The sequence below is a fragment of the Heliangelus exortis genome, chromosome 1 (genome assembly GCF_036169615.1).
Source record: "Heliangelus exortis chromosome 1, bHelExo1.hap1, whole genome shotgun sequence".
Lineage (NCBI taxonomy): Eukaryota > Metazoa > Chordata > Aves > Apodiformes > Trochilidae > Heliangelus > Heliangelus exortis.
The window spans coordinates 164,246,501-164,264,168 of NC_092422.1; the positions used below are offsets into that span (position 1 = coordinate 164,246,501).

The window sequence follows — 17,668 nt, forward strand, 5'->3', positions numbered from 1 at the left end:
CAACTAAGTGGTGTGTTAATCACACGGTGAAGTCCCCTACTACATCTAGTTCTTTATACGTATATATGTTGTCTTTCAAAAGGAGAAAAGTATACTCAGCAAAAAAAGTTTGCAGAAGCTTTCTGTGTCTCAAATGCACAACTTCTCTTAATCAGAGAAAAATGACAGAAAAGTAAGTAAATTATCTACTCATGTGAAGCAGGGAGGGAGGGGTGAATTCAAAAACAGGTTTCGTATTATTTTTTTCTAATTTGGTTCAACTGTATAAACAAACTCTAAAGTTAAAATTGCCATTTGAGGAGCACAGAAATCTCTCTTATCCTGAGGAATAAAATAAAAGAAATGGGGTGGGGAAGGCAGGGAATAGATTTATTTTACTCATCACCTTCATATGCCAACTATAACAGTAAAGCAGATCACATAAAATTACATTAAGCAGATAATTGCATCTCATGAGCAAGGTAAAAGACATGTCATGCAAAGAAACAATATATTTTAACTGCTGTAGTAACGAGCAACATAAAGCCTAGAGTTAACAACTGGAATAAAAGCTATAGCAGTGCTTACATGCTCGATAAAATACATAGACAGGACCTTTTAAATTAAACACAAAGTAATGAGTTGAAGTGAGGTCTCAGAAAGCAAATGCCCGTTTTTGATCAGAGAAATTAGCTGTCTCTACTGACGCACAGAATTAAAAGTATTATTTTGGTATGGAATACCTTAAAAAGAAAAACAGTTGAAGAGGCCTACATAAAATATTGCTGAAAAGCATAACCATAAAAATTAAATGTTCCCTAACCTTGCTATACAATACAAAGTAAATGCATATCTTGGCCAACATTCACACCCCAGAAGTCTTCTTAAGTGCTACATGATCATTTAAAAAAACACAAATCATTGAGCCTTCAGAAAAACTAATGCAATATATGAAAAAAAATCTGGCAGGTATGATTTGTAGGCATACTTTCAATAACATTGCAGAAGAAAGGAGCTCATAGCAGATTTCAGGCTCCCAGCTCTATACTGAGCTGCTTTCCTTTCGTTAGAATCTTATGAATTGCAGCTAGAACAGAAATTGGATTTTACACTGTACATCACCAGCTTCATCAGTCTGAGTTGCTATTTCAGAAACCACAAGATTTTAATCCCCCCAACATAATTAATGAAAGAAAAACCACCCTATGTCCCCAAGACAAGGTTTATCCACAGACACAACACTTCAAAGATCTTAGATAAAAAAAGTAATTGCTGAAGTTAGAAAAATTGCTAACCACAAAATGCCTTTGCTTTAGGCCAGGAAACACTATGGGAATGGGACCAGCTTTATAAATAAGCTTTTATATGTTGTTGAGTACTTATTTGCCATCATGCTAAGGACGTCAGGCTCAGGCTGCACAAGGCTTTCATTAGATACACAAAGGGTCAGGCTGTTCCTGCACTGCCCAAGGATAAGAGATTCCTGCTTGTAGCAGAGATTTTCCCTCTCCCAGTACACCCGGGCCTCTGCAAACAGAGCTCTGTTACACAGGAATAGAAACAAAACCCTTTCTAGAGTTGGGGGTAGGAATGGGGTTCACTCCAAGAGAAGTCAATATAAACTTCCTAGAGCTCTTGGAACCACAATTTTGATCAGTCAGTACAGAAGTCCTCCACCACAGCTCAAGTTCCATGATCACAGATACATTGGTTCCCATTTGCAGATGCCACTGGTTCTGTAAAGAAACAGCCCACAAAGTTTTGCGTGTACACAAGGCTTTTGCAACTGCAGGTCCTCCAGATCACAATATTCCCTTAATCTCCCATGTGGGTAATAGCTTCTCAGAGAACATTCTGCAAGTGTTGGAAAAGGAAGCCACTAACAAAGCAAACAAAACTCAAACTACCACCTCCCCTTCCTGCAAAAAGTGTGCATGTTAGTCATCTAAGCCAGTTTGACACAGAGAGGGTTTTTTTGCTGAAGTTCGTGAGTAAGATGAAGAGGAGAAAACAGTTATCAGTCACGACAACATTATTCCAAGCTTCCTTTTTAAATAACAAAATTTCAGTTCATAAATCACTCTCACAGGACAAGTTTATTGAACTGAATCTGTTTAGGCTTAATCAAAGGCTCATTTAATACTGAAGCCTTGAAGCACTAAAATTGATTTGGAACATATACAATACTTGCAAGCATGAGTTCTGGTAAGAGCAAAGCTCTGTTTATTCCCCATTGCACAGCCTGGGAAATCTCACTTCATTCCTCTACCAGATCTCAAGTGGTCTTGTCTCATTAAAAGTTTGTTTTTCAGAGAGCCTTGTATCATGTGTTTGTCCAGTGATCAGCTCATTAGGTTCCTGACTTCACTGGGCCTCTCTAGATATTATTATAAACATTTAATTCCTCAGATTTAAAAAAAACCTATCGGCTGTGTACGTTGATTACCCCCTCATTCTGATTTCCTTTAGTCTCAGTGGATCCTTCAGGATCAAGGACCCAATAGCTACTGCTTTCAGTGACCACTGAATGAGATAAGAAATTAGCAGTAACATAAGGAGAAAAAACCCCCCCAACCACCACACCAAAAAGCCCCCACATTAAACTGTTAGCTATCAACAATGTCTAATCCAACCCAAGAACCAAAAACTGTCCATGCTCTGTATTTTGGCCATATTCATTGTATGGATAAAGGGAAAACATTGATCAGCACCAGGCTGTTATGATTTCAGGCAAACCATAGCAAGAGGTTTCCAATTTCTAAGAAAGAAATAGAAATTATACATTTGTGTCACTTTCTTCTTAGAAAGTGTTCTACTGAGATGATGTAACACGGGCATGGAACATGAACTTGGCAAAATTTCAAAGGTATGTGAGGAACACTCATTTACTGCTCAGTAAGACAAATTCAGGTTATTAACAGCTCCAAGGAGAAAAGCCTTTTAAGATCTGAGTTTTTCATTTAACTCTTCCTCCAGAGCTGCCCCAGTAAGTAATCGTAAACAGGACTGTTGATCCAAACAGACTAAGTTCACAGCCCACTTTTCTAGCATCTTGTTTTCAAACATCAAACTTATCTCACAAAGCTGCAGAAACATAGCTGGTAGCACTGCCTGATGCTCTATAAATCAGTCTGTTCCTGGAACTAATTATCCCAAGCAGCTGTTATCTTCCATTTGATCTTCAGTATCCAGGAAATCTTTTCTTCAAAGGCTAGCTCAACCAAAGAACATTTAGCATGTGCCATGTTCAGAGATAAAACCCATCTGTGTTTCATGCTGCATTCCCTGCTGGGCATTTTCGGTGTGCTGAAAGTGTAATCCCCAGAAAAACTAAAAGAGGAGATAGTGCTGAACTAGACAAGTGTGAAAGATTATTCATACAGTCCAATTGCACAACTTTTTATTTTAGGTTTTGTCCCCATCCAAAAGCTTGTCAGAGGAAGATTAAAGATAGCAATGACATTGTGCTACAGCTATGGTCACACAGCCACCCCCTGCTGTGAGCTTATACACACAAATAAACCCTTACATCTTGATTGTCCAGCATTTGCCATAGATGCCATGGCCTTTCACTAACTGCAGGAATGTCACTGGTTCAGAAGAGCCTAAAGGACTGGTGAAATACAAATATATTCATGTGCACTCCTCCACACAGAACCTTTGAAAGCACCAGCTGTACAGCAAGCTCCCTTGCTAATTCCTTGCTTCCTTGCACAATAAATTTCTAGAGTCTATCCTGGATGTTGAGAACACCTCACAGCAAAGGGTGTGACTACCTCTGTGGTCTGAGACCTTTGCTCTGCTGGGCCATGCAGCCCACCCCTACCCTCTTGATCAACATTTGCCCTGCCCCAGGAAGACACCCAGTGCTGGAACTGGATCAGCTCCATTTCATGCTGTTCCCAAAACTATCTGGGAAGCAGCACCTTGTCTTATTTAACCACAACATAATCAGGCTGACTAAATGAAAGCCTTGCTTCTCCAGTTTTTCAGGGACCTATGAGGCAAATCAAACTTTACTGCTGGACAGGTATCCACCTGAACAGCTGCAGATGAGCAGAGGTAACAGTGGTGCCTGACAGTAATTTCTGAGGTCATGGTCGACTGATGGGGACTGTAGATGGAGAACAGGCTGTTCTGACTGATGTTGTGGTCTGCAAACATCAGCATTCTTCCTCTGGGTGACTGCATGCCTCCCTCAGCTTCAGCTGATCAAATCTCACCTTCCAAAGTTACTGCAATAGCAGAGAAATAAGATACCACTGGTGTGAGAACCACTTTGCTCAGGGAAATTAGTATGTAAATACCACAAGTTACTCGTGTATCAAGAAATCCAAAAAGTAACTACCAAGTAATCCAGAACACCCTCCCCTTCCCTCAATAACCTATCACATCAATCCCTATTTCTAATACTCAGGATGTATTTTATGTAACAAGTATGATCAACAAATACATCAACTTTTCATGGCACAGCTGTTGAATTCAGTGTACTCAAAATTCTACATAGATCACAAAACTAATCCTGCAAGATCAGCTACCACTCTGCAACAGCATTAGGATTAGAGTTACACAGAGGAATATGATGGAAAGGAAGGCAGGCAGTCAACAACATCCAAGTTGTATGCATACCCAAAATAAATACAATCTCAGGTGTAGCACTAACTCAACCATTTCACTGTTGTCACAGTTGCTAGCAAACTGACAAACAATATTTACAACATCATACAACAAATGTTGCAGAGTGAGAATTTGGTAATGATTCTGCAACTTATACATTAATATACTGAACAATCTGCATTTTTTGTTGCAAACTAAGCCTAGACTCAGCAGCCAGATTAGCTCATACAGAAGGATTTACTGAATTAACTGTTCAGCTTCATGATAAGCAATGAAGTATTTATTCTGCAGGAGTGATTTTTTAATATTGTAACCATATTCAGTTATTACTATCCCATCAAGTTTCTAAATAACACCCCAAAAAATACTGTAGAACTACTTGGGGGGGAAGGGAGTAAACTAGTTGCAGCTAGATAAGCAGTGGCTGATGCTCTCACCACCTCAGGTGACCATTACGGGTGCTCCTTTCAGTGCAGCAGCAAAGACCAACTTGAGAACATGGCTACGTGACAGACTTCAGAAAGCTCAGCTTAGCCCCATTTGCCCTCACTCCAGATGTCTGACATTTCCCAGGACAAGTTGTCAAAGCAGAGTGAGAAGGGTGGATGCAGAAGTACGGGTCTGAATTTTACAGCACCCAGGCTATAGAAGGTTGGACAACATGGCTGATTCACCAGGGTTTTCCAGGTCTCACCACACTCCTTTAGGCTGCTGTCTCCCAAATGACAAGCTACTGCACTTGGCAGCCACCTGCCTGGCACAAGATGCTATCAATCAGACAATCCACAGCTCCTTGCTTCTCTCTGAGGCACATTTAGGGCTCAGCAAGCAGAAGACAACCAGCAGCTGAAGGCTCTATCCTCTCAGAGACAAGACCTTGAATTGAGCTGATCATGCTGCTCAGCTCCCACCTGGCTCTAAATCCCTCGTACCTCCCTTTCCTGGGAGAATCCCACTCCATCAGAGACAGCAGCTCACTCAACTGGGAAATGGGCAGCAGCAGTGAGCCAGCTGGTAGCACCTCCTTCAAGGAGGCCATCTCTTAGTTAGCAAGCTCCACACTGTACCCAGGAATTTACCAACAGCAGTAATCTCAACTCTGAATGCAGCCCATTTCAAAAAGTAACAGTGGAACCATATTTAAAGGAAAAACACGGCAGTTTGGTATATTCTTATACCATCTGCTGATCCTGAACACTGTCCATTGTCACTTGAAACTGTAAGTAGCCAGGTCCTGGTCAGTCTCCCAGGTTTTTAAGAAAAACAAATCTACCTCTGGAACCTGACACTAGTCAAGGCAGCCACCAAGGAAGTTTGCTTGGTTAAATCCTGAAGAATGGGGCTGAAGGAGCTTAAGGTATAATCATTCTGGCAATTTTATCCAATGACAGAATATGAGATGGTATTGTTAGGATGGGAAAAGGAGGTGTTTTTGACAGCGGCAAGACATTTTGATGGAGGTAAGATATTTCAGCAGTGAGAGGTAGGGACAAAAATGGAATAGGGAAAGTAGGGAGTATCTTACACAGGAAAATAAAAATTCATATAATCCCTAAAGAGATAGATGGAAAACATATGGATTAGGAATGTGAGGTGGCATCTCAGCTCCCTAAACCAGCCTGGCAATCCCAGCGTTGAGCAGCAAGGAATGAGCTGGAGAGATTGCTGGCCACATGTTCTCAGGAAGACCTCCATGAACAAAGTTAGCTGGAACCACTTCAATGGAAAGCTCTGTCAGGAAATAACACCTTGTGGAGAGCAAAGACCTTCACAGCAAATAGTTATCTTTGATGAAAACATATTTCCAAACGCTAAAAGCACAATTTTTACTCTTTTTTGGATTAAACATTTAAACATCTTACTTGAAAATGTGTCGTTATATAACATGAAAGGAAAAAGGGTGAGGTATCAAAATCTGAACAATGCTTCTTAGTTCAAAATGTAACCTTTCACAACTTAAGCAATTGACTTCTGTGAGTGGGTGTTTTATTTCATGCCAGAACAAGATATTTTTGTTGCTGTATTCTTAAAGGGGAATTTCCCTCAAAGTGAGGATTTCCAGGTTTTATGCTGCTCTAGGCACTAGTTCTTGCCATCTTTTGTATTTGATATTCTGCTGTGGCACAGACCACAATAACTTTTCAGTTGCGATATGACCAAATTGACACCAAATTCAGCCTCTTTCTTTCTGACTTCCAAAACTGCATAATATGCTATGATAGCAAACTCCCAATGGCATTTTAAATCACAAATCATTGCCCCTGCAAAGCAACACCATCTTGTTCAGTGTTCTACACTGTTGGTATTATGCCTGATGACACTCTTCTCTTTTTTCTTTCACTCACTAACAGATATCCAGAACACACAATCTAATTTACATCACCAAATACTGAACACAACACACACCTACTCGTTGAAACCTTTCTCCATAACCTGGCATACAGCAATGAACAACACTGTTTGCACTCCTCCTTCTTCTCCTCCAAGCCCAGTGTTAAAAGCCAAGTAATTCTTCCCAGTCCTGGCTCCCACTGCAATGGAACAAGCTTTCAGATTTTCCAGAATCTTGGCTGGCTGAAGCTGAGTAAAATATAATAATCAAGCAGCATTTTATTTTGCATTCACCACAATAAGTAGTTATATTGAAAGGTTCTCCAGTAATATTTTTAAGCCTCACTCAATTTATGAATAATTCTGGATATCAGTGAACACGTCAGTTAAGATCACACATCCACAGCCACTTTTCCTTGTACACAGCCCCTACCTAATGGACTGGCAGGTGAATTTCACTGTCCAGATCAAAAGAACTCCTGCCCAGTAGCCCAACGAAGCTTCTGGACCAAGTGCACAGCTGCCATCCCCACTGAGCCAAGTTCTGGCATCCCTAAGCACAGAGCTTGCCTCTTTTTTAACTGTCCCATTACTTGCAAACCAGCACAAAAAATCAAAAGGATTACAAAATCCTTACTAAACAGTTGTCAGCCCACCTCCACATGCTGAGTCACAAGTAACAGATTAAGCTCTATGAGAGAGTATATGCAGCATAAGTGTTTTATGAAAATGGGAAGAAGTAAAAATCAACAGCAACATTCTATTTATTTAGGCATTTATTGCTACAAGTAGGCAACTGACTATCAAGAAAATTCAGCCTATCTTTGGACACAGTGCATACAAACAACTTAAGGTGATGATGACATTTTCAAGCTCACAATTCAGTTTACAATTTGGTTTAGTTCCGTCTCCCCTTCCCCACCAAAAGGCTTCAAAGGATATAATATCAGGCAGAATGAAATTAAGAACAATCCATTAGGAAAAACAAAACTATCCACGAGAAACATTTCTCAAGTATGCATTTCAAAAAGCCACTGCATCAACTTAAAGGATCCAATTCATTAGCATCCAGGAAGGACAGAGACCAAGCACACAAAACCAGATGAAGTAATAGGAAAGCTACTGAAATGAAGAATGCAGCCAATTGAGTCATTTGAGGATGACTCACATGAAATCAGGCGCCAAAAGAAGTAACCCTCCTATTTTAACCGCATCAAAGGAGAAATGTATTTTTGATAGATCAATTTAATAGTTATTGCCATAAAAGTTACTGAAGCAGATTTATTTGGCTTCAAACATGAGAGCTACTGGATTAAATTTAAAATGTATCAGATGAACACTTTGAAAATGAGACGTAGTTATCTAGGTGAATTACCTGTTTCACACCCACTTGGAAATTTGAATTAAAGTTGAAGATGAGCACAGCAAGTACATACTCTCTCTTTTAATTGCAAATGCAACACTGCACAGACTTTAAAATTTTTAATACAGAACATCCTCTCCTCAATATATATTTCAGGCAATAAAGTGAGGAAGATGAAAAGCAAATACAAACTTAAATTGGCTTCCTAATTTATAACTTATATAATCCCAGAGATCCAGGAGCTGGAGTGTCTGAGACAAAACTACCCCTACTAGTGTAGGCCACAGTAGCAGCATTCACTGAGTAATTCAGTCCTTCATAAAGAAAAAAAAAAACAACAAAAAACAAAGCAATTGAGGTGTTCCAGGTTAAAGCAAATTTATATAACTGCAGTAGTGCATCAAACTCCTGGGAACTGGGTGGGACCAGTCAGATAAGCCATATACAAAATTTGACCTGCATGAATTATTACACAGTTACACAAGGGTTTGCCCCATGCTACAAGATACCTGATCCAGAATGATCAGATGATAGAACCATAAAATAGTAGGTCAGAAGGGCCTCCAAACTTCCGTGGCCTAAGTGTTGTCCAGACAAGGTGTCCCAGCATCCTGTCCAGCTGATTCTTAACTGTCAAATGTTGAGGAATCCACCACTTCCCAGGGGAAATTATTCCAATGGCTGCTTGTTTCCACTGTGAAAAACTTTACTCCTTACAAAGTTCAAAGTCAACCAAACCAATATTACCTGTGTTAACAGTCCACAGTATTTTGTATTAAAGCTGGTTTTATACCTTTAACCAAATTTTCATCCTATGTACTAAAATCTGTGAATGTCTTTCTTGGTTTTATAACAAATGTTGAGGGAGAGAGAAAACAGGTGAGTAGATAACTATTGCATTCAGGAAAAAGACAAGGGAGACCAAGGAACAACATGAGGAAACTCCACAGACAGGGAGTAGCGTGACTGAGAACCAGTGGTAGACACTGCAGGGTAGAAAAGACACAGAGAGGGGAAAATGGAAGAGGGCTGAGAAACCCAGTATTTAAAGACTGGGATCAAGTGAGAAAAGCCAATAAAGATTTAGGAAGAGGGGTAAAAAATGGAAGATGGGATAGGACACACAGATGCACCAGGACTGAAGCTAAAGAGAAACTTTGATTGGAGGGAATGTGGAGAAAGAAAACAGAAGTTTAATCTAAATGTGCAAGTACTTTTGGATATCTAAGTTGCACTTATCCAGATACACCTGATGATGATGATGATCTGGCCCAGTCCTCTCCTAACCAACTCCTATAACTACAACCTCAGCAAAGGCTTTCCCCATTTCCTCTGAGTGAATTCCACACACTGTGAGAAGAGTTGATGCTACACAGGCAATAGCATATTCTCAGAACTTGAGAAGACTTCATAGCCTGGCTTCCTACCAGGCAACTCTGTCCACTCACTGGAAACACGAGGCTACCAATCTGTGCTCCAATGATGCCAGCTTGTGCTGGTTTTCTATCCCATTAAGATGCACTCAAAGAGATCCCAAGTATTCCTAATAAGTGTATACCTAAACCTTTGAATTTCTGTAGCTAGACTTCAAAAAATTCATCTCTCAATCAGAAGCTTCTGAATAGCCTCCACAACAATGTGGGAATTGATGGTCTCAGTTACAATTAGTGAGCCATTTGTCACCATTTTTCAACTACTTCATACATGGGACCTATGGGAACAAAATTTATTTGAGAGACTGACTTTAAATCTTTTTATTGCCTGACCACATTTGTAAAGCACTTCCCTTCACGTTTAAGGAAAGGATGTGAAAGCCACCAGCTCATGAAAACCAGAGATACACCTCTACCTCTGCACAAAATAAAACATATGTCTCCCTCTACTGGTCCTGCACCAAATCAAAGCAGGAGGAAGAGAAATAAAACTAGAAAGCTAATCTTCATTGTTATCGTTAGGAATTCTATACAGGAGTCAATGCTGAAACCACAGAATACTACTACTTAATTTTAATCATAATATTTCTGAACACAACATGAGACTCACTGAAAGTTATTATACATATAAACCACCAAGTTAGTAATCTCTTTGTGAAATTTTAAACTAAAATTATTTCTCCATCAAAAATACAAGACATTAATATTCTTATTTATGTTATTTAACTTCATCTTTTTTTATATTGAATAAGACTGAAGCACTCCTGCTCACTTTCAGACAAACTGAGTTACAGTTGAGCTGGATTATTTTACTTATAAATTATTTATGGATACTATATGCATTTTTCTTTAAATTAAAATGACAGGTAATCAAAATTTGTGATTCAATCAACTTCTCGCTTGCAATTTTATCAGTCAAAATATTTTTAGTAATATAAGCAAGATGTCACTATATAAAATACAGGAAGAGAAAAGAATGAGATGTCTTTTGCATAGTCCTGAGATGATAGGTGCAAAGCCTTAATTTATTTTTTAATGAATTCTGCTTCTCTCAAATTATATATGTAAGTGCATAAAACACTCTGCTTTCTAAGACAGAGTTGAAGTATCTCACAATGCTACACAACAAACTTATGTCATGTTATGCCAAATAAGTTAGAATCACTACAATAAGAGAAATGTGTGCCTAGAAGCCATGTTTGCCATCAGGCCATCACTGTGATTTCTCTCTTACTGCTTTTCTTCACTGAATTATTTTAAATTTGGGTAAAACAATGTTACCAAAATGAAAGTCACCTAATTTACCAGCTCTGTAATTTCCTAACTAGCTGAAGTTATCACTAGGAGTGAATTTGTCAGGCTGTAGTAAAAAAGGGTCTGACAAAGCCAGAGTAAAGCATCAAGACAGAATTTCCATCCCTTCCTAAAACACCATTTGGTCTGTGAAGATTGCTAAAAGTAGCATTCAAACATCTGAATGTGAACTTAGGGTTAACATAAAACGAGAGTTCTACATCTACACAGATTTTTCACCATATGTTTGGACAGCAGTATAAAGATACCATAAAACTATATAATTCAGTTGAAGAACCACTTGTATTTTGAATTAAAATTAGTGATAACACAACAAGAAATTTTGAGTTGCCCCTAAAAAACGTACTTTAAAAGGAGAAATTTATTAACAACTTTTCCATGCTTGTTAAAGATTTTAGTACTACAGGATATCACAATGTTAATGCTGTACATGAAAGCACATTATAAAGCTTTACAGCACAAAACAAACTGCAAGCATATGCTACCATCAGAAAAACCTGGAACAACAAAAACTTGTAGAAATTAGTAATAGTGTTTTGAATAGTTAAAATAAGTTTTTGGTATTTAAAAATGACTTGGTAGTCTAGTCTAGTTACAAAGGCTTTAGAGAGCAGAAAAATCTATTACGTTTTTGACCAAAGGGAGAAGTATGCACTCGTTAACGTTCTCCCATATTAAATGTTTGGGGTTTTTTAAGTTAAAAGGGGAGAAAATACATCTTTCTGCTGCTAGCATAACAGTTTTGCTGATATTTTAGGATTTAACTACAAATTCAGAAGCTGCACTTCACAAGCTACTCTAAGTTATCACCTTCTCCTGTGCATTCATTTCTACGACCCTCTGCAGAAACTGGGAACAGGGCACTGATACAGAAGGAATTACCCTACTGGATCCCCTCCTGATTTTGATTCATTATATCCCACACAGGGACTCCTAATACAATGACACAGGAAAGAGTACAAAGGCAATAATAAAGTTATACCTGCCTTTGGACAGCTGTTGATCAAATATTGGCTTAAAGACATGATTACCAGGAAATCTAAAGTTCTACATCTTACAGCAAAAGCTTTTTCCTGCATTCTCTGTATAGTGCTAGTACATTTACGTTGAGGAATAAAAACAGAGCCTGAATCTATTCCGAAGCAACTGAAGATATCAGGAATCAGTCAACAAATCCCAAGGCCTTCAGATTACATCTTAAAGCAACAAATAACTAGGGGGTTTTGTGCTCTGGAACACATGCATCTGGATTTTCAGAAATACAAACTGAAAATTAACACTAGGTAAAATACGCTGTATCAATAATAAAAATATCTAACTTAAAGAGAGGTAATAGGCAGACCTACACAGTCTCCAAAAACTTTCCTGCACAGGCATAGATTTTAGGCAATAAACAGCATTACTTTAAAACTTCTGCTATTTCAGTTGTTACTAGCACATTTTAAACATTATGCCCCATTAATTTAGTAAAAACACATTAATATTTAGGATAAAATCCCATATCCCTTCCAGTCAATAGTTTTTACCTAACAAATGAGGTCAGAATGCTCAGCCCTTCAGAATTTACAGTCAAATCCTCTAAATACTTAAACATGCAAAAATCAAGTAGTCCCACTTAAAAGGAGACTACAACATACACTTAAGTGTATGGCACTGAGGATTCAATTATCAAGGTGATGTTTCAATTATCAAGGTGATGTTGAGAAAGAAAGAGCTGGTGAGAAGAAATGTGCCTGCACAGTGCATGACCTTTCATGCTAGGTTTAAGTAAAACAAAGGAACACTTTTAAATGCTTTAAGTTTCACAGTAGTAGCCAAACCCTTGACTAAACTACATTAACACATGCCACTACAGTAAGAGTCTTTCAATAGAACTTTCACATGCACCTCAAAGCTCCTACAGGCATTTTTGTGAAAAGACCATGCTTTATTTACTGTACCTGAACATTTCTGTCACGCTGCATGTTAATGAAAAAATAAGACAGGGAACATTAGGTTATTATCATGGGTCCTTTCTACAGACATAATTTCTATTTGATTTTACATACAACATTAGAAGTTTCACTTTAGCAGTAAAAGCACTTCAGCCTATCTTTAGATGACAACTTTGCCAAGTTAAATAAAAAGGTTTCAGTGTGCTGGAAGAAAAGGCCAAACAATTCAACAGCAACATTTCTGCTCTTTTCCATGTACTCTCTCTGAAACCCCAAAACCACAGGTGCTGATAAAGGGGTTTGTTTTCACTAATACTCCTCATCTTCAATGAACTCAACAGAAAGGAGCTATGCACTGCTAACACTGCTCCTTCTCTGGAGGCATTCAAAGCCCACACCTGGACGTGTTCCTGTGTGACCTGCTGTAAGTGACCCTGCTCTGGCAGGGGGGTTGGACTAGATGATCTTTTGTGGTCCCTTCCAACCCCTAACTTTCTATGATTCTATGCTCTGGGAAGACAATTGCATATGCTGTCTACAGTTCCCAGTAAGAATTTCCACTTCCAGCATCTCCCTTAGAAATGTATGAAAGCACACAGTGAAACACAGCATGCACAAACACAAAAAAAAAAATTCAACTTGGTCTTTATGGAAAGAAAAGCTTAAAAAGCCTGGCAGACAACCTATGGTAAGTCTGCCACACCAACACACAAAGCTGAGGCTATGACAGCATAACCAGCTGAGCTAGTTGGACTTTATCTGTTCCCAGGTGCCACTGACACCCCTGGAAGTCACTCACAGGTAGCATAGCATGGCCTTTTGACTTTAAACCAAGAGCAAGGGCTTAAATGAATACTGCCCACATTGATGAAACAAACCACTTACACTACTACACATGTACAGAGCAAGTACTTACGTCGTTTCTGGGAAACTGCTTGTAAACAAGCTGTGACAATATCACAGTTCTTCTGGACTTTATGTACAAGTCTGTCTTTCTGCTTCAGAAGACGAAGCAACTTTGCTGACTGAACAGAAATTCTGTAATTCAGTTCTCGTTTTATAGTTGTTAATTCATCGACATCTGCCAATAAGCAGAGAAAATAACTTCAGTACCAACCAAAACATTCACAGCTTGTTGAAGTTGACATGCAGATACTTGCCCCACGGGCATTTACATACACAAACTTTCTTTAAATTACAAGTTCTATTGACTGGGATAATTCTCATTAACAAACATTTTCAGGATCCTGAGCCAAAGTCTTTCATTTTCTTTTAAACTGAAGTACTTCCACTTACTGCACAGTGCATGAATCTTAATAATTACACTGTGATAAACTGGAAACACTGTCACAGAAGTAGCTGGAATACACGTAGTGCAATCGGGGGTAAATTTTAAATACAGTACCTTTCAGAAGCTGTCTTTGGAAAATGTGCATGGGGAATAAACAAATGGTAACAGAGAAACATGTTCAAGAAGCTGCCTGCAAAGCCAGAAATGCAACTCCAGGACAAGCTCTAAGCAGGAAACTCTTTAACTCTTTTTACTAAGATGCAAACTAGGTGGCTTCAGTTGCAGCCACAACTATTTCTACTGTCACAGTGTCACCAGACCCCCTTAGTTCATCAAACTGTCTCTGCTTACTCCTATTATTCCTGTCATCCCCCACATGGTGAGCTTCAGGTCCAGGAGAAAAGGGATTTGTTGGGGAAATGTCTTAAGTGCTTTTTTTTTTTAAGTCTTCTACTCTGTTCTCAGAGGTGCACATACACCCCACCAATGAAAGCTTGGGTCTTGCCTATCACATGCTGACCTCTTCATCTCTTCCCTGTAATAGCCTGGTAACAGCTTGCTACCATCATCTGAGAAGCTGTCTGTTATCTCTGGCTGTGTTTGCAAATCCTATTACTTTCAATCTAACCATGCCCCCCTGATACTGGGGGTGAAAAATAGAAAAGAGAAAAGAGAAAAGAGAAAAGAGAAAAGAGAAAAGAGAAAAGAGAAAAGAGAAAAGAGAAAAGAGAAAAGAGAAAAGAGAAAAGAGAAAAGAGAAAAGAGAAAAGAGAAAAGAGAAAAGAGAAAAGAGAAAAGAGAAAAAAGAGAGAAAAGAGAGAAAAGAGAGAAAAGAGAAAAGAGAGAAAAGAGAGAAAAGAGAGAAAAGAGAGAAAAGAGAGAAAAGAGAGAAAAGAGAGAAAAGAGAGAAAAGAGAGAAAAGAGAGAAAAGAGAGAAAAGAGAGAAAAGAGAGAAAAGAGAGAAAAGAGAGAAAAGAGAAAAGAGAAAAGGAAAGGGAAAGGGAAAGGGAAAGGGAAAGGGAAAGGGAAAGGGAAAGGGAAAGGGAAAGGGAAAGGGAAAGGAAAAGGAAAAGGAAAAGGAAAAGGAAAAGGAAAAGGAAAAGGAAAAGGAAAAGGAAAAGGAAAAGGAAAAGGAAAAGGAAAAGGAAAAGGAAAAGGAAAAGGAAAAGGAAAAGGAAAAGGAAAAGGGAAAGGAAAAGGGAAAGGAAAAGGGAAAGGAAAAGGGAAAGGAAAAGGGAAAGGAAAAGGGAAAGGAAAAGGGAAAGGAAAAGGGAAAGGAAAAGGGAAAGGAAAAGGGAAAGGAAAAGGGAAAGGAAAAGGGAAAGGAAAAGGGAAAGGAAAAGGAAAAGGAAAAGGAAGAGGAAAAGGAAAAAAGGAAAAAAGGAAAAAAGGAAAAAGGAAAAAGGAAGAAAAAAGAAAAAAGAAAAAAGAAAAAAGGAAAAAGGAAAAAGAAAGAAAAAAAGAAAAATCACTCAAAGAAATACATACTTTGCTATCTGATCCAATGAGAAAAAATATTACTGCATCCAGGAAAAGCTGCTGTTAGTAGCTCATAGAGTAAGACTTTTTCAGTAATTCTGAGCCTAAAGGACAGGTAAGGCTGAAATGACAGTCACAGGATAGCAAAGAGCAAGATACGACTGCAAGGGAGGGAAGTCCCTGGTAAAACAGCCCCGTGTTCTATAGACTCTACCCCTCTTTCAGCAGCACCTGCTGCTCAGCTTCAGCTCCTAATCACTTGTATCATGGAGGTGATTTAAACATCCATGGATTTTTAGAAGAAAAAAAAAATAGAGATGCATTCCTACTGAATTGTACCATGACTACAAAATTAGTGAGCTGAATTTTATTCTTTCCCGCTCAAGCCAGATAGCTGTCCCTCTAAAAACAATTAGCTTGGCAGCAAAATTAATGAGTTTAATTTCTACAAAACATTCCTGAAAAAGCAATTTTCTTCTTGAGTCCCAGATTGCCACAGGACACACAGAAGAACTCAAGCTACATCCTGTACCATCAGATGGCATATCATTTCATTAAGCTGAACACAGAAGGAGAAAGCTGTTTGCACAGATCTAAAGAACAGGCACGTTTATTCACCTCCTGATTTTTTTTCCTTGTCAAAACCAAGCATGATTGAACATCAGGAGACAAAAGGCCTTTGTACAGCTCTACCTCATTCCTCATCGGGTCAGCTTGGAGTTGCAAGTCTAATTCTTTCACAACAAGAAGTGTTATGGCTACTTAGCTTTAACAAGAATTCTTTAATAGTTTTATTTAGAGTTCGTTGACTATTACATTTACTTTTTTTTTTAATACACCTGTTTGGGTGGTTTTTTTCCACTGGAAAACATGCTTACCTGCAAATAAACTTTACAATTTCCAGGTTTAAGTCCGCTAGAACTAAAAGGACCAGAAAAAAAACCAACAAAAAACAAAACAGCGCTGTCTTATGACACGGGATATCTCTTCTAGCTTAGGAAAAAAGAGGAGAAAGGAGAGAGGGAGGAAAGGAGTGATCGATTCCTTGCGCAGAAAAGCAAGTTCAACTTAAAGAAGCACAAAAGCTTGCACTATCTTCCGCAGAAACTGGCAGCAAGTGACCCCCTCTTTACTCCCTCGGAACCCAAAACGAAAAAGGGGGAACAGCGCACGCAGCCTTAGTTTGAAGGAGGCATCAGCCCACCGTGCACGGGAAACTTCTGGGAGAGACGGCCAGGCACAGGGGCTGCTCCAACAAATAATGGAGGAGATCTCCAGACAGAGACACAACTGCGTGCAGGTGAGGCGGGCGGGAAGAGGGGACCGCGACCAGTGAGCTGGGCTCCCTGCAGGCACAGAGGAGGAAAGCGAGGCGACGGGGGCAGATCGCAGACTCGGAGGAGCGGTGGCATCGGGGAGGCGGCCAGAGCAGAGCAGGGCAGGGCAAGGCAAGGCAAGGCAGGGCAGAGCAGAGCAGGGCAGGGCAGGGCAGGCTGGACGGGCTGTACCTTTCAGCCGCAGGTACTTGACCTGGCTCGGCCGCTGCTGCAGCTCCCGGAGGACGCGGGAGCGGGCGCTGCTCGAGGGGGCGGCCGCCTCGGCGGCGCTGTACAGCTCGGTCAGCAGCCCGCTCACCAGGGACGAGGTGCGGCTGGACCGGCCGCCGCTAGGACCCTCCTCGTCCTCATCCTCCTCTTCCTCCTCGGCCAGGCTGTCGGCGCTGCTGCCCGCCCTGCCGCACCTTCCCGCTTCTCCCACCTCCATCCTTCCGCAGCCGCCCGGCACCCTGGCGCCGCCGGCAGAGCCCAGTTCCGGGCTCGGCCCGTTCCACGGCGAGACACGGGGGAGGGCGGGAGAGCCCAGGCTGGCGGGAATTTCCCCCGGAGGCAGGAGTGCCGCGCCCGGCTCGACTCTCTCCCTGCGCACC

At 40.1% G+C, this 17,668-nt stretch overlaps 1 protein-coding gene across 3 annotated transcripts in view; it reads right to left on the reverse strand.

The window, feature by feature from the left end:
* TBC1D30 (TBC1 domain family member 30) overlaps window positions 1–17,668 on the reverse strand; it is a 55,399-nt gene extending 37,731 nt beyond the window's left edge. The window contains exons 1-2 of one of the 3 annotated variants that reach the window (XM_071733482.1): window positions 17,250–17,668; window positions 13,888–14,052 (exon numbers count right to left, since the gene is read on the reverse strand). In XM_071733482.1, the coding sequence (XP_071589583.1) occupies window positions 13,888–14,052; window positions 17,250–17,505 (421 nt within the window). In that variant the 5' untranslated portion in view covers window positions 17,506–17,668. The remainder of the gene's footprint in view (window positions 1–13,887; window positions 14,053–17,249) is intronic. The other 2 variants (XM_071733480.1, XM_071733481.1) reach the window with 2 other exon arrangements.